Source organism: Lontra canadensis, unplaced genomic scaffold (genome assembly GCF_010015895.1).
Source record: "Lontra canadensis isolate GAN:19392208 unplaced genomic scaffold, GSC_riverotter_1.0 scaffold1, whole genome shotgun sequence".
Lineage (NCBI taxonomy): Eukaryota > Metazoa > Chordata > Mammalia > Carnivora > Mustelidae > Lontra > Lontra canadensis.
Window position 1 is genome coordinate 117,080,622 of NW_022630995.1, and position 16,533 is coordinate 117,097,154.

At 36.4% G+C, this 16,533-nt stretch overlaps 1 protein-coding gene across 2 annotated transcripts in view; it reads right to left on the minus strand.

Moving 5' to 3' along the window:
* Positions 1-12,011: 12,011 nt before the first annotated feature.
* NUDT9 (nudix hydrolase 9) overlaps positions 12,012-16,533 on the minus strand; it is a 29,333-nt gene continuing 24,811 nt past the window's right edge. For both annotated transcript variants that reach the window (XM_032861960.1, XM_032861952.1), the window contains exons 6-8: positions 15,470-15,616; positions 13,559-13,643; positions 12,012-12,523 (exon numbers count right to left, since the gene is read on the minus strand). In XM_032861960.1, the coding sequence (XP_032717851.1) occupies positions 12,339-12,523; positions 13,559-13,643; positions 15,470-15,616 (417 nt within the window). In that variant the 3' untranslated portion in view covers positions 12,012-12,338. The remainder of the gene's footprint in view (positions 12,524-13,558; positions 13,644-15,469; positions 15,617-16,533) is intronic.

Genomic DNA, 16,533 nt, shown 5'->3' on the forward strand with positions numbered 1-16,533 from the left:
AAAAAGACGAGAAAGGTAAATAAGTTGCCTAATTTCAGGCAAAGTAAATTAGCATGAAGATAAGTCATAGTTGAGTTTAAAATAAATATATATATAAAATAGTTGATGAGTGACTTTTATAAAGAAATATACCTTGCTTCAGATGCTGGTGAAGTCTTAATGAGAGTGTGATGAATTTGATTTTTCTTTCAAAATTCAAAATTCAATTCAATTGAAACTCACATGGTAAGTCAATTTGAATTAAATGTGATTTAAGACAGTAAAAATGCTTGCTTTCTGAATCTGCTGGCCAGTAAAGACCACACTGATTTGCTTTTTTGAATTACTCTTATTTACTCATATTGTACTATTGTCTATCAACCCACTATGCCTTATAAGATTTTCCCCCTATCGTTTTCTTCTTGAGAAATTATAATTGTCAGTAACAGCATCCAGCCTATGTAAAGGTCTAGTAAGTCTCATGTGGGTAGAAGCTCAAGGTGGATTTATTTGTATATTATATAAGAAATCTCATTTGAGGAGTACTTGGGTTAAGTGTCTGCCTTCAGCTCAGGTCATGATCCCAGGGTCCTGGGGTTGAACCCCACATCCGGCTTTCTGCTCAGCAGGGAATCTGCTTCTCTCTCTCTCCCTCCCATTCTTCCTCCCTCCTCACTGCTTGTTCTCTCTCTCTCCCTCTCTCTCTCAAATAAATAAAATCTAAAAAAAAAAGAAAAAAGGAGAAAATCTCATTTGAGCCAGTGATGATATGTCCCCACCACGAAGCATGATGAAACGCTGGTGTTTAAAGATTGGTGGGTAGAGGTTACAAATTCAGGTAATTTCAGGGACCGAATAGGTATAGGTTAAACTGGGAGATTATAGGGAAGAGGAGGAATTGTATGCAATGTTATCAGCCAGAGAATGCATCTCTTCTCTAAAGGCATTCGAAGTTTTTTAAAGCATTAGTCTAAGCTTGACAAAACCTGAATCTGGAGGCAGACTTTGGCTTGACCACTGTTTCAACCCCTCTAACTAAACAGCCTATTTACAACAGGAATAGGACTTAGAAAAAAACTAAAATGATTTTCTAACCCTTCAATTCCAGACTCTTCCTTCAGAATGCAATTCCTTGTCTTGGCGGGCCTTTTGAGCACTGCCACTGCTCTGCCCATTCCCGTGAGTACACCTCCTCCATTGTCCACTCCATTTCCAGTCTAGAGAGAGTATTTCTGGCTAGCATTTCTGAGCCTTTCCTGTATCTTTTCATTTCATGAAAGAGAAAGGTAGAGTCCAGGAAAACTGTAGAGTCAGGAATTTATCACTTGTCTTCAGCCCAGTGGTCTTCTCAGGACAAATCTCAGTCCCATGTGCCATCTGTCATCTGACCTTGAGCAAGGGGCTGACCCATGGCTTCCACGTCTGTAAAATGAGTTGTAAGAACGACCTCAGAGTAGTGCAAAGATAATAAAAATGCATATGAAGCCAGATTTCCTCTGGCTCATCCAGTTAGGACTGAAAAACAGGCAGCTCTCAAATAAACTTAGCAAGATAGAACTCCTATTTCACAGTGACCTAAGTCTTAATTATGCAGTTTGAATTGAGTTTCATTTACAATATCTTTACTCCAAACTGTCTCATGTTGACTATGGCCATGCCTTGCACATCTATACTAATGATTTCGACAAGTGTCATTTGTGTCAGCTGTAGTCTGAACATGTAGGACACCAAGTAGACAAGAAATCCTCTTTCCTGCACTCTTTCTAACCAAGGAGCTTTCAAAGTGAGGGAGCATTCAAAATTTGTGTTTGGGGATACAAAATTTAAATTTACAGTACTACACTCCCTTCGCTTTGAACTTCGGAATGCTCAGAAGGAAATTGAGAGCACTGTTGATTACATGCAACATGTAATGACTCTTACGAAATGTAAATAAAAACATTATTCAGAAGTAAGTTTAAAGGCAAAAAGTACACCTTTTAAATCACTGGACAAAATTAATTCGACCTTTCCCCATTAGATAGGCAACTGCTTTTCATTTCGGAAGTGAAGGTGCACCACTGGTGGGCATACTGCCAAATAGTGGCCTGTTACTGACTCTCATAAAATCTCTTTATAACGAACACTGTATTACCACATGTTGCCTCACCTTGTTGCTGTTGTTGTTTTACAAGCTTGAACAATTTGGAGGAAGTACCAGTGAACAGGTAAACTTCTCATTGTATTTTCAAATGCCGTGTTCATCATTTTTAAAGTTGACAGTTGTCTGAAACGACTGACAGCATGTTTCTTTTTACAGAGATTTGGCTTTTACCCACTGCCAGGACCGCCATTTTTTCCTCCGATCCTGTTTCCCCCACCTCCACCTCCACAACTGCCCTTGGTAAACATGGGTTTGAAGAATCTCAAATTCCAAAAAAAAAAAAAAAATGTATTACTTAGATAATGGTTGTTAAGTTTCCCCAATTTTCATACACTAATATGAGACTTAATTTCAGGTTGCCAGGCATCATCAGCTCTTTACACCCCCACACAGCATAGCCTGTGGCAGAATGTGACAGGAGCCAGCAGATTTCCCCCTATGAATATTCAGTGACTTCTTCCAATGGCTCTCTCTCTCTATACTTGCCATCAAAAGGTGTTCTTACTGGATTCCTTTGACTGTGGAGAGCCTAGTTGCTCTTCATGAAGAAAATACCTCTTTTAATATTTTCTTCTAAATCATCTTGCTGCTTTTTTTCTCAAAAGTTTTTTTTTTTTTTTTTTTGAGCTCTTTGTAACTTCCTCTCCACAGGTAAAACAATGTAATTATTTTGCTCTTCCTGTTAATTCCTCTCCAATCTCTCCTAATATCTGGATTCTTATAACATTTTTAAATAAAGGCTGGAGAGTGCTAAATACGTACTAGAAATTCCTTCACTCTCTATGGAATAGTTACACTGGTACAGACAGGTAATGTTCATTTGATTAATATTTATGCGTGTTTACTGCATGGTAGGGTCTTTGGAGGGCAGGAAATACAAAAACTATGAGATATGTTCACAGTAGGATGAGAGAGATGCATCAGTGTAAAAATGTATGTTGATAAGTGCTTCTAGATGTAAATACAGAGTTGATTTGGGCTGTGGATCAAAGAGTTGATTCACAGAGGAGACGTGATCTGAGCCAGGTCACAAGGGCTGAGGAGTGGCTGGGATGCTGCAGGCAGAGGGAACAGTAAGTATGCCCAACGGACCTGAGAGCACAGGACAATTTGGGCAAATGATCAGTACAATGAGGCTTTTGAAAAGTTAACACACATTTTAAAATAGCATCTTGCTCAACTTCTTGTCTACCACCTATTTTGAAGACAAACATGATTTTGTATAATTTTATATCTAAATGAAATGAATTTTATATCTAAATGAAATAAACACCTTCCTTTTGCTTATATTTAATTTCAAACTGTTTATTTTGCAACTTTAAGTAGGCTTTTGGAAATTTGTCACTGAAGTTACAGTCCTCAACGAAACAGTCTTTCCCTTTAATGTTTTTACATATCCTAAATTTCTAAGTACTTGCATTTATCATTAGTTGCTAATTAATTGCTAATTTTGGTTCAGTCAAAGCTAGAGCATTGTTTTCCTTTTCATTTTTTGGCTGAAATTCAGTAAGATTTAAGTAATGCAAGATCCTGAAGTTTGGGGTTATAATCAGAATGTAGGAATCTCTGTTAACATCTTATGGAAATCTGTGTGGCAACAAATCACTAGTATTTGAAATGGAAACTTCCTTCCACCAGATGGCAGAGTGGTATTAAAAAGCAAAGGAAAAACTAATCCCGAAAAACTGGTAAATTTGCAAGTACTATCAAATGCGTAAGATTCCTTGGCTTTCGATTTAACTAAGCAAAAACAAAAACAAAACAAAACAAAACAAAGCACATACCTCTTGAGAGAAAAAAATAAAAAATTTAAATCCATTAGACTCTAAGCTCCACCAAGTTGAAAGTGGGCTCCTTGAGAGCATAATTGCTCAATAAGTACTGATGGAGGATGGATGGATGGATGGATGGATGGATGATGGAAGGATAAATGAGTTAATGAGAAAAAAAGCTAAAACAAAATTTCGTTTTATTCACAATTCACTTTCTTCCCCCTCTTTTTTTGTAGATTCCAATTCCTCTTCCTTTTCCTCTTCCTTTTCCTTTTGATCCAAATCAGGTAAGTATACTTAATTTCCTTTAAGAAAGTATTTAAATGAATGAAACAAATGAAACAAAACAATAACTTGAAAATTCTTTAGATTTAATTGGAGAGAAACCTGATACCAAGGATTAATAGTCATCATACTCTTTTGGACCTTCAGTTATTGGTATTTTATCAGGTTTGGGTTATTTTATATACAAATCTCATATACCCTTGCAGACTGAACTACCTAAGACCTGAAACTTTCCTTGATAGTATGGAAGGAACCCAGGAAACTAGTAGAAAAAGCATTTGAAGTCAAATAATCTAAGGATGCAAACTCTGTCATTTCATACTCTGGAGTGATCTTGAATTCCTTTGAGTCTTACTTTCTTCTAGAATATAAAATAATGAAATTGAATGACTTACAAAATCCATTTCCCCTCTAAAATCTTATGCTTATATCTACCAATAATGAGAGGAAAATGCATTCTTTTGAAATGAAATCCTTTAAACTGGATTTAAGATTATGGCCATGTTATAAAAGGATTATTTAAATTTCACTTTTGACAGAATTTTGCTGGATGGGAGGACAATTACATATGATAAGATTGATTCAGTCACAAACCAAAAAATAAGTTATCTAAATTAAAACATATTAAAACTAAATTTGTTAATGATACTCCTATTACAATGATGGGAAATTACATTCATTAAGGTTTTCTTTCATAAAAAAGTGATCCTAAAATATAATCTTTTTCCCAACCTAGTAAGCATAAGTTTAATGACTTTTTCAAGAAGTCCCTGCTATGTTTGGAGACCACAAAAGAGAAAATGTGGACTATATGCTTCCAGAGACAGTAGGTTTGGGGGGGGGAGGGAGTACTTAAAATATTAATGAATAGGATTCTTAATGACAATTTTTAGAAAGGTAAGAATTCTAAAAAGCATGTTTTCATTAATCAATCTAATATAAAATGATTAACATAGACAAGATAGACAAAATGCTGAATTACAATTCCTTCATTATTTGATTGTTTCCTTTATTCTAGGTCCTGACACTTAATGATCTTATAACGGTAAATATATCTGCCCTATTAATGTATAAAGTTCAAAAAATGCTACATGCAACTCCTTATATAAGATAAGAATTACTATCTTTATTAGTCTGATTCATTTGGAAACAAAATAAAGCCCAGCTGTTAAATTCAAAGCGAAAAAACAATCTCAATGCATATGGACAGTTCTACAGTCCATTCTTCAATTCATCCAGACTATAAACTGACAAAACCACCTCTTTGATCACGGATGAGGGTGAAATTGAAGAGTCAAAAGACTTAGACCTAAAGGGTAAATTGCTTTAGAGAAATTAAATAGACTTGATTATTTCTTCATTAACAATCATTAGCATAAACACATAATACATTAAAAATTATCAAATCTAAATTTCAACAGATAATACTTTTTTTAACTGAAATGCACAAATTCAACTTTTTAATGAGGCCCTTTATTGATACAATAAGTTATTCAGAATCTTAGTTTATGAAAACTCAGGAGAAATACTTGAGTGGATTTTATAAAAGAGAACACCAAAAAATTCCATTTCCTCTAAAAACATACTTTTCATATTTAACCATTTTCTGAAATCAAGACAAACCGTGCAATAGATACATACTTTTATTCTAAGATCTTTTTCTTTAAAATGCCATCATTAACTAAAATGTACGTTATACAATTGGTGATATCTTAGAATCAAGGACATGCATGTTTTGTAAAAATATCAAAAACTTGGGCCTAAATCATTTGTGTGCCTGAGAGAAAAATTTTCCAAGTTGAGACTATTTAAAGCCAGCCAACTTGAGGAATATTTAAGTGTCCCAGAAACTAGAGTTCAAACAGCTTCTGAGTCTAACCAATGAGAACTTTAGTCTCTTGAGTTCAAGTGCTAGTGCTCTCCCCACAATCCACTCTGTTTAAGCAACATTATAGTCCATTTCCAAATGGCAAACAATAAAAATTCTTGCATATTTCTAACTAAAAATGTTTTTGGAAACTATCTTCCATGATTAATTACTGATGATTACAAAAATAGTAAGTTCACCTCTACATCAAACATGGCTGAAAGACCACTGGCCTGTGGTTAGAAAGCTTCTAAGCCCACCTTTGCAATTAAATTATCTGTGTGACCATGGGTAAAAGTATAGTTTACCTCTAAAATCTCTCCCAGTGAAAATACTGACTCCTCAAACACATGACTCATTCAGATGACCGGTTCTGAACACTTAATACTTATTTATATTTCCTTTACTGAACTTCTTGAAAGTATTATGGGCTGGGACATCTGGCTGGCTTAGTCAGTAGGGTGTGTGATTCTTGATCTCAGGGTCATGAGCTTGAATCCCATGTTGAGTGACTACTTGAAAATTAAATCTTAAAAAAAAAAAAAAAGTGCTGTTGGCCACTACTCATCCTGTGAAGAATTCTGACAGAATAACTTATAGAATTGCCTTATCTTCATAGCCATAAGAATTTTTTTTCTCCCAGTGTTCCTAGTTAAGTCAGAAAGCAGGAAGAGGCCCCCTAAGAGAACAAACACTACCTCAGGTATTATTCTTGCCTAAGAGAAAATTGGAACAGTTTTTAGCTTACATGTCTTGCATATGTGCTGGGATGGACAGCTCTGCAAATAGAGGGATTAGCCTTCTTTCAGTGGTCAATTCCTTCAGCAAGCTGCCGGTCTATTAAAACAGAAGGACCTGTGGAAGCTACAAAGCAGTACTTTTCCAGTGAAACTGCTCGTCTAAGGAGACCCTCAAAGCAAAGTATTCATAGTTGTCCTAAAATTTTGGTTCAAGTATCATTCACATAGGGAGCTTGCATAATTTAAGAAAAGTAGCACTTGCCTGGATGTGTACACAGCGAGTTTTTTTTTTTTTTAAGATTTTATTTGAGAGAGAGTGTATGTGTGAGAGAGAGAGAGAGAGAGAGCATGAGAGGAGAGAGGTCAGTGGGAGACGCAGACTCCCCACTAAGCAGGGAGCCTGATGTGAGACTCGATTCCGGGACTCCAGGATCATGACCTGAGCTGAAGGCAGACGCTTAACCAACTGAGCCAACCAGGCGCCCACACAGCAAGTTTCTTAACCATTCACATCAATCCTATCTTTTAGATATAGTGAATATAGTTACAAGAAAATGGTTTTTTGGATTAAGGAAATTTATATCTAGATATTGTATATTTAACATTTACATCATATAAATAAAGCACTAAAAATGGAATTAATTTTTCAACAAAACAAAGATTTTTCATATGGAAAGTATTTTAGCTTACATGTGGACCAAGTTAAAAATAAACCCACTGACAGTTCTAGCACTGATCATTGACTTTTCTTCTTTCAGTTAATCACTTCTATTTTGAACCAACTCGGGGTAAGTTCATCTTAACTTTTAAGCTATTGTAAACTACAAACCTATTTAATGGACTGAAGAAGTCTTTTTTTTTTTTTTTAGGGTTTCATTGGGGTAAGACTTTATTTCTATGATTTTATTGATAAAAGTAAGTGACATTTAATCTCAGAAAAGGTAAGAATAATTCTCCTGAACTATAAAAACATATGGCATAGTCAAACCCAACTGACTTACCCAAATTAGAACTTCTGAATTATAAACTCTAGGCTCTTTAGATCACAATTTCTGTATGTCTAAAAATGTATTATTTTCATAATGCCCATGGTATGTGACCAAAATTTCAGCTTACAGAAATATATACAATAATAGGTTAATAAATTTCAAACAGTAAATTTTACCTCAACCTCGTTGTTTTATGGACAACTCATGGTAAGCAGTGAGAAAAGTCTGCTGTGAAACTACCCCATCTAGAAATGGCCTGATTTCAAGGCAAGGCAACACATCTCCGTAACACAAAAGCTTCAGCTTGCTGGATGGCAAGGCTACAAACCTTGAAACTTCCCACTTTGATTCTCATCCAAGTTTGTTTTCATTTAAAATACATACAAAAAGTAGGTATGTTCCTTTTTTAAATATCTGAATTAATGTCAATGAAGTCTATACAGTATTTATTTATTTTAATCTACCTTGAGAGAAGCTGAGTCAAAATAGTCCCAATCCCAATTTTGAGAAAGAAATTGGATTTCACCCAAGTTTTCCTTCTGACAAGTTTCACTGCCCTAAAACATATTATTTAGTATTTCTTACCATTTCAAATGCTCTTATCAGGCCATCGGAAGGCCAGATGGGAGAAGTTAAGCCCTTTGTTGCAGAAAACCCAGTTGAGGGTTCAATTTATCAGTGCTTCCGGTGTAACAGAACCACATTATTTTCTACCTCCCAGTACATGTGATTACACCAATACTAACCCAACAACAATAAATTAACTGTAGGATGGGAGACATGAGTGGAAGCAAAGAAAAAATTATGGCAAAAATACCTTCATATAATAACTGTAGTCTGTACTGTTTATTTTGGCAGAAATAATTCTCTATGTCAGAAGTTCTATACGGTAAGTACAATCTCCAAATATGTCTCAAGCACTATTACACATTTTAAAAATATTTTTACCTTATGAGTTTGAATCTCAGGTCATGTCCATATTGATAAATTAAGTTTGAGGAAAGGTGTACTGATGAAAGCAGGTAATTAATTAACCTAGTCAAATTCATTACAAAGGCTTTCTTCAAAGGATCCATTTTTAAATCAGTTTATTAAAACTTCACAAATATGTTAGAGTGTAGTACCACCCACCATTTCTTATACTATAAGAAAATACAGCATTTAGCCTCTAAAAGTGGTTAGAATTTTCAAGTGCCCTCTTTAGCTACCAAATATTTAGTTTTTAGATAATTACGGTCTTACTATGTAAGTCCAGCATATTGCTTCCGTTTGAGTTTGAAACGCTTTCAAAAGCTTCAGAACACCCGTTAGCAAGACGAATACTGGTTGCTGCCACTTATCCTTAACATGTTACCAAATAAAATGCCTCTGAGCCAAAATTTCAATTTCAACAATGCTAGCTAAACCACACATGGCCCTAAAGTCAAGTCATAAACTCTAACTCTATCAATATGGATAAAGTGAGCAGTCCTTAAGTAATGTATAATCTTCCGAACTGCATGCTTAAAGTAACAAAGCTTCTTCTCCTTAGTAAGGAATACAATACAGAAGAGCTTTATGAACAAGGCAGACCTGGATTCAAATCCCAGCTCTGTCCCTTTCTGAATTAAGCTTGGGACTATTTTTCTAAATATCATTTTCATCTGTGAAATGGAAATAATACCACCTAACATCATGATTGTTGTGGAGGATTGAGTGATAGAATGTAGATACTCAGTAAGTGGTATCTGTTAATACTATTTTGCTAAATATCTCTTTTAGACAGAAGTATTTCAATAGTATTCCTTATACCTAAAATATAAGAAAAGCAAATATGGAGGTAATATCACCTAGTAATATAGGAGCAGATATTCCTCCATAAATGTCTTCAACTAAAATTTTAATCTGGTTTTTCTTATTATAGATGATGCTGAATATTTAAAACACTTATCAGAAGATTATCTGCTTCTATCCTATCTATAGTTTAATAGAGTTTTATAATTCTGCATACTTTGTATGTCCCAGAGAAAACTCCAAAATGCCATGAAGAATTTATCTACAGACCATGTGCTTTAGTATTTCTTTAAATAAAGTGTTGTATTATCTAATATCTTTTCTAATGTCAATGTAAATGTTTCAACACTATTACACATAAGTAAATGTTGATCTTCAGAGAATTGCTCAAACTTTCTTAAGAGCCTTAGTAAGCAGCTTCAATTTAAAGAATTCCATTTAGTGCCAGGAAAAAGCAATCTCTTCCTGCCAAACAGTAAAAGTAGAATCCAAACTGTTCATTCTAGAAGAAGGTCATCCTACATACCACCTAATGAGCAGGTCACCCTAGTCAGCACAAGTCCCTTATTACATAACCAGGGACCAGGATTTTATGGATTTTAGAAAATTAATGTCATATTGAAACCTTATAATGCTTCCAGAACGGTCTGAAACAACACCCTGAAATCAAACATTCTAATGTTTCTCAGCAAAAGTTATAGTCACAGGAATGGTGAAAAAGCTTCCTGTCAGTTCAGCTCAGGTTTACCACCAAAGTAGTTTTGATACTAAATTGGGGGGAAAAAACCTTTTGATTTACCTTAACCCAGTTTTGTCCTCAAGCTACTATAATACTTTTTCCAAATATGTGAAGAAAGGGAAACAACCATGTCTTTTTTGTTTTTTTTAAGATTTTTTTATTTATTTACTTGACAGAGAGAGAGAGAGATCACAAGTAGACAGAGAGGCAGGCAGAGATAGAGAGGAGGAAGCAGGCTCCCTGCTGAGCAGAGAGCCCGCCGCTGGGCTCAATCCCAGGGCCCTGGGATCATGACCTGCGCTGAAGGCAGGCCTAAGCCACTGAGCCACCCGGGTACCCCAACAACCATGTCTTTATCCCCTAAACCTCCTTTTCTTCAGATCCCCCCTCTGTAGTCCAGCTGGAATAAAGGAATTATGAGGGTCCCCACTTTAGGTTGACAGGACTAAATACCACAGGACTTTCCCAATGGACATCGTATAGCCAGAATGTGATATACCTGCCCACTCAGACGAGTATTCTTTTCCTTCTTCTTCCCTGCCTCCATGAACACCCAGACCATCAAGAACTCTTTCCTTTCCTCAAATCATATTAACAGTAGGCCTCTCAAAAACCTATCCAAATCCTTATCGTTCCCTTCCAAAAAAAAATTATTTAACTCTTAAAAGGCCTCCATCTGTCTCATTTCAATTCCTTTCTGAACATTTATTTATTAACATATACTATACTGTTTCAGGGGTACAGGTCTGTGATTCATCAGTGTTATACAATTCACAGCACTCACAACACATACCCTCCCCAGTGTCCATCACCCAGCCATCCCATTCCTCTACTCCAGAAACCCTCAGTTTGTTTCCTGAGACTGTCTCTTATGGTTTGTCTCCCTCTCTGGTTTTGTCTTGTTTCATTTTTCCCTGCCTTCCCCTATGATCCTCTGTCTTGTTTCTCAGATTCCTCATATCAGTGAGATCATATGATAATTATCTTTCTGATTGACTTATTTTGCTTACCATAATACCCTCAAGTTCTAGCCACGTCACTGTAAATGGCAAGATTGTCTTTTTGATGGCTGCATAATATTCCATTATATGACCATCTATTCTTAATTTACTTATGATACATGCAGTTATAGTAGAGTGAAATAAACATATCATTTTACGATTCTCTGAACATATCTTTTAACTCAGAATTTTTGGGGTTTTTTGGGTTTTATTTATAAAGATTTTTATTTATTTGACAGGGAAAGAAAAAGAGCACAAGGAGAGGGAGCAGCAGGCAGAGGGAGAGGGAGATGCAGGATCCCCACTGAGCAGGGAGCCTAATGCAGGACTTGATCCCAGGAACATGGGATCATGACCTGAGCTGAAGGCAGGCGCTTAATGGACTCAGCCACTCAGGCATCCCTAATTGAGAATTTTTTGAAAAGTGAAAACATGAGTTCTTGTTCATTGGCTCTTGATCTTTACTGACTAAAAGAGTGACTGAAACTTCCTCAAAACAGATGATTCTAAAGTCAAGAAAAATATATAAGGTTTCCATTTTGAAAATTCCAAGATTACATAAAACAAAATATGAGGCAAATAATTTAAAGATAGATTAGACAATGGTGATGCTCCTCCTAAAGGAGCCTGATATGGCAGGAACATCCTTCAGACACCGAAGATCAACAACAACAACAACAAAAAAAAAGAACTGATAAATAAGAACTAGATGAAAAACAGAAGTTATGGCTGACCATAAATTTATCTTTATTCAGATTATGATTCTTGAACGAGCATCCGTTGTTTAGACTTGGTTTAAGCTATGCTTAATTAGAACACGTACAAAATGATTATATTTCTTTTGATTGGAAAGCAAAAAATTCTGTGTTGCATTTCACCATATTTACTAATTATATTCTGATACAAACTTCTAAATGCAAATAGCTTTGAAAGTGAATAAAATAAATTCCAAGTGACCAACCCTGCCCTCTTGTAGGACGAGCTCTGAGATGCCGCCTTCTTTTCAGCACATGCCCCATTGCTGGCTCACGGCTCCCACAGTGATACGGGCTACAACCCGCAGCACTCAGTTTCAGTTTCAGAGTCCTCGCTCCAGTGTGCATCTCGCTTCTCGGCCACCAGTTTGATGAATTGAGAGTGACTGGCATAAAGCTGGAGTTGATCACTGATGTCCACCCATTTCACTTTTCCAGCATCATCACCAGCTTCTAGGGTAAGGTTATCCATTACCTCACCTGTTACCAAAGAAAAAAAAAAATCACCAAGAAAAAGTAATTCATTTATTTCTTTACTTTCAACATAATTCTGTAGCTTCAAGTAAATGTGGCCCAGTCCATTAAAAACTAGAATGTTCCAAATCTTCAAAATGCCCCAATTTTAATCAAGTTTCTAAATTTTTTAAAGAAAGATTTTATTTACTATTTACTTGAGAGAGAGAACACAAGCAGGGGAAAGGGCAGAGGGACAAGCAGACTCTGCGCTGAGTGCGAAGCCTGAAGTCAGGCTCGATCCCAGGACCCTGAAATCATGACCTGAGCTGAAGCCACTTAAATGAGCCACCTAGGCACAGCCCCCCAAGTTCCTAAATTTTAAGTAGAGGCACAAATAAGGAAGCTTTTCTCTTTAAAAAGTAAGAATATCAGCCTTTAAAAAAAGAGTTCTATTAAATTAAGTATGAAAACTTATGTCAAAATAAATTCTAGAGGGATTAGAGATTTAAATGTATGAAAAATAAAACAAGGGATGCCTGGGTGGCTCAGTTGGTTAAGTGGCTGCCTTCGGCTCAGGTCACGATCCCGGCATCCTGGGATGGAGTCCCGCATCAGGCTCCTTGCTCAGCGGGGAGCCTGCTTCTCCCTTTGCCTCTGCCTGCTACTCTGTCTGCCTGTGCTCACTCTCTCTGACAAATAAATAAATTAAAAAATAAATAAATAAATAAAACAAGTATTGGCAATTCATTTTACACTATTAAGGTAAGTGGGTCTTTCTAAGCATGACCCCAAACCAGAAATTATAAATGAAAATATTTATTATTGTATTTACAAAAATATATAAATATTAAAATAATATACTTATCAAAAAATTAAAAGTAATGCTGTTCTCATTCACTACTGTACATTCATTACATATGAATGTAAATGGCATATTTCTTTAAGAAAATTTGCCAATGCTATCAAGAGCTTTGAAAGAGCAAATGCTCTTTGATGAGCATTCATTCCACAAGTATCGGGGTGCCTCTTACCCAGTCTAATGAACATAAGTCAGTTTACCTGTTTCATCATGGTAGTTCACAGCCTCTGTCTCCATCCACGCATTATCAGTGTTTCGAGGATCATCAACATATCCCTTATATATCTATTTTTAAAAAGAGGCAGAAAAAAAGTGTAGAATGAAACACAAATGGGGCGAGCAGATGTGTGTTACCTTCATTGGAATCAGAAATGTAAATATCCTGTTGCAAAACAGTGTGTGCATAGTCAGGAGGCAATAATTACGCATTTATTTAGGATCAAAGAACAGCAACTAAGGGTACACAGATTTGGGTAGCAACCCACTGTCCCACTAGGGAGCAAAGTCGGGTTTTTTATTTTTTTATTTTTATTTTTTTTAAGATTTTATTTATTTTGACAGAGAGAGAGAGAGCACAAGCAGGAGGAGCAGCAGAAGGAGAAGAAACAGGATCCCGGCTGAGCAGAGAGCCCAACAGGGAGCTCGATGCCAGGACTCTGGGATCATGACCTAAGCCAAAGGCAGACGCTTAAATGACTAAGCCACCCACGTGCCCCAATTCAGGCTTTTTTAAAGCTAGAAAGAAAATGCTTGTAGAAGTTGTTTACAAGGAATTCTGATGCATTGGTACAGAAAACCAATCGTGGCTGAATATAATCGGTTACTGAGCCTATCACTAAGCAAGTCTGTTCTTTAGCAAGTTGCAGGTGTTTGTGTAGTCTTTGGAGTATTTGTGGTTTGGCCCAGTTTAAAAGTTCAGGGCTCCACCTGGTGAAGTGCACAAGGCCCAGCTCCTAAAGGCCTCTTAGCTCCATTTTAAAACCCCTTGACATAACTGACTCCATTATTTCACCTTTCATAAAGAAATGTAAATATCACAGAACCTTTCATGTAGCATTCTATATGCTTGTTTTAAATTTCCCAGGAAACAATATTGTCCAGAACCATTTGAGTCAGCTTTAAAATTCACAAAACCCTCAGGGCGCCTAGGTGGCTCAGTTGGTTAAGCATCTCACTCTTGATTTCAGCTCAGGTCATGATCTCAGGGTTGTGGGACTAAGCCTGGCATTCTGTCTCCCTCTGTCCCTTCTCCCACCTCCCACCCACTCATGTGAAAATAAAAAATTCACAAAACCCTCAACTCCACAGACTTTAATTTCATAATTTGGGAATTATGAAATTCCCAGTCACATTTGGGCCATATGACTTTTTTAAAGGCTCTATAAGTATTTTTCTGTTTTAATAATTTCTGTAATTATAGTTTCAGACATACAAAGATTCTTTTAGTTATAAAGAGATCTATAAATAAATTTGGTAAAGACTAATATCTAAGCTCTTAAGACATGAAAAGATTTGGATCTAGCCATCTAACACAAATGTGACCAAAAACCTGAACATAAATAAGAAATCCCAATTTTAGAAAGGAAACATAGCAAGTGGAACAAAAGCCAGCATAAAACAGAAGAAACTCTGTAGTACTTTTTCTTATCATCAGTACACATATACTGATGTGTACTTTTTTTAAATTACAAAGGGTATGTAGACAAAACAGAGGTAAGACTTAAATGGTTATCCACCAAAAAAACTCTAAATAACACAACTTAAAATGTAAATGTCTTTGTAAACAGCCAAGCTCATATAATTTTTTTTTAAAGGTTCTCCGATGGATGGGTGAGCTCAGGGTCACATTAGCTCACATGTAGTCCAAAGAAAAACTCAGAGATAAATGTATTCTAATGTAATTGACCTAAAGTTGGGCTATAAAACTTTAAGCAGAACTGTATTTCGGTGAAGATCTACTGAATTTAAGTTGTGTGTAGGAATATGTATTTCAAATACACAGGTAATTCACTTTATTCAGAGAATAAACTACCGGATCTCCAGGTGAACTTTTAAATAATTTTCACTCATCCATGGGGCTAAGTCCCTTCAGAGGAACCACCTTTTCTTACCACTAGATGTTCCTGGCTGAAGAGCTTGTGCAACTGTTCCTCTAATTCTTTCTTTTCCGCTCCAGATTTCTGTAAGGAGTTGAGAGCTTCTTCGCCAAACTCTCTTTTAAGTGTAGCACTAATCTTCTCTCCAGGATCCACCATCCCCTAAGAGTCACATTTTAAGGGGAAAAAAAGTAATACGCTTTAACTCATGCAACAAATACTTACTGGGTGATACAGTAAACATTGTTCTAGCTGCCCGTAATCATGATCCCCATTCTCTTGTGCTATGTTCTTCTATAAACCATTTGATTCTAGGAGAAGCAGCCAGTCAGGGTATCCCATGTATCTGACCACAGTAATTGGTTCGAGGTTAGCCTATGGTAAACTGAGCCGAACAGACCTCTTTCCTGGTACCTTCCAAACTCAAGCTAAGGTGGAAGGCCTGGAGGCAAGGAAGAATACAGCAAGCTAATACTTCCCCATTGTTCATTCCAAACCATTTTTGTCCTACAATGGAAAAAACCATTCTTGCAGATAGCAGTAAATGTATAACGAGTCATCCTCTTACCAAACTATCTCCATTTCATAATATGGCATAAAATATAAAATCCTCTACTGCTAAAAAAATTTTTAAATGTAAAAAAAAACTCTGCTGGGGGCACCTGGGTGGCTCAGTTGGCTAAGCTACTGCCTTCAGCTCAGGTCATGATCCTCAGGTCATGGGATGGAGCATTGTGTTGGGCTCCCAACTCAGTAGGGAGTCTGCTTCTCCCTCTGCCCCTGTCTGTCTCTCTCTTAAATAAGTAAACCTTAAAAACAAAACAAAACAAAACAAGGGGTGCCTGGGTGGCTCAGTGGGTTAAAGCCTCTGCCTTCGGCTCCGGTCCTGGGATCAAGCCCCGCATCGGGCTCTCTGCTTGGCGGGGAGCCTGCTTCCTCCTCTCTCTCTCTGCCTGCCTCTCTGCCTACTTGTGATCTCTATCTGTCAAATAAATAAATACAATCTTAAAAAAATAAAAATTTAAATTTAAAATTTAAAAAAATACTTCTGTTGCACACTCATTTTACTTTTTTAATAA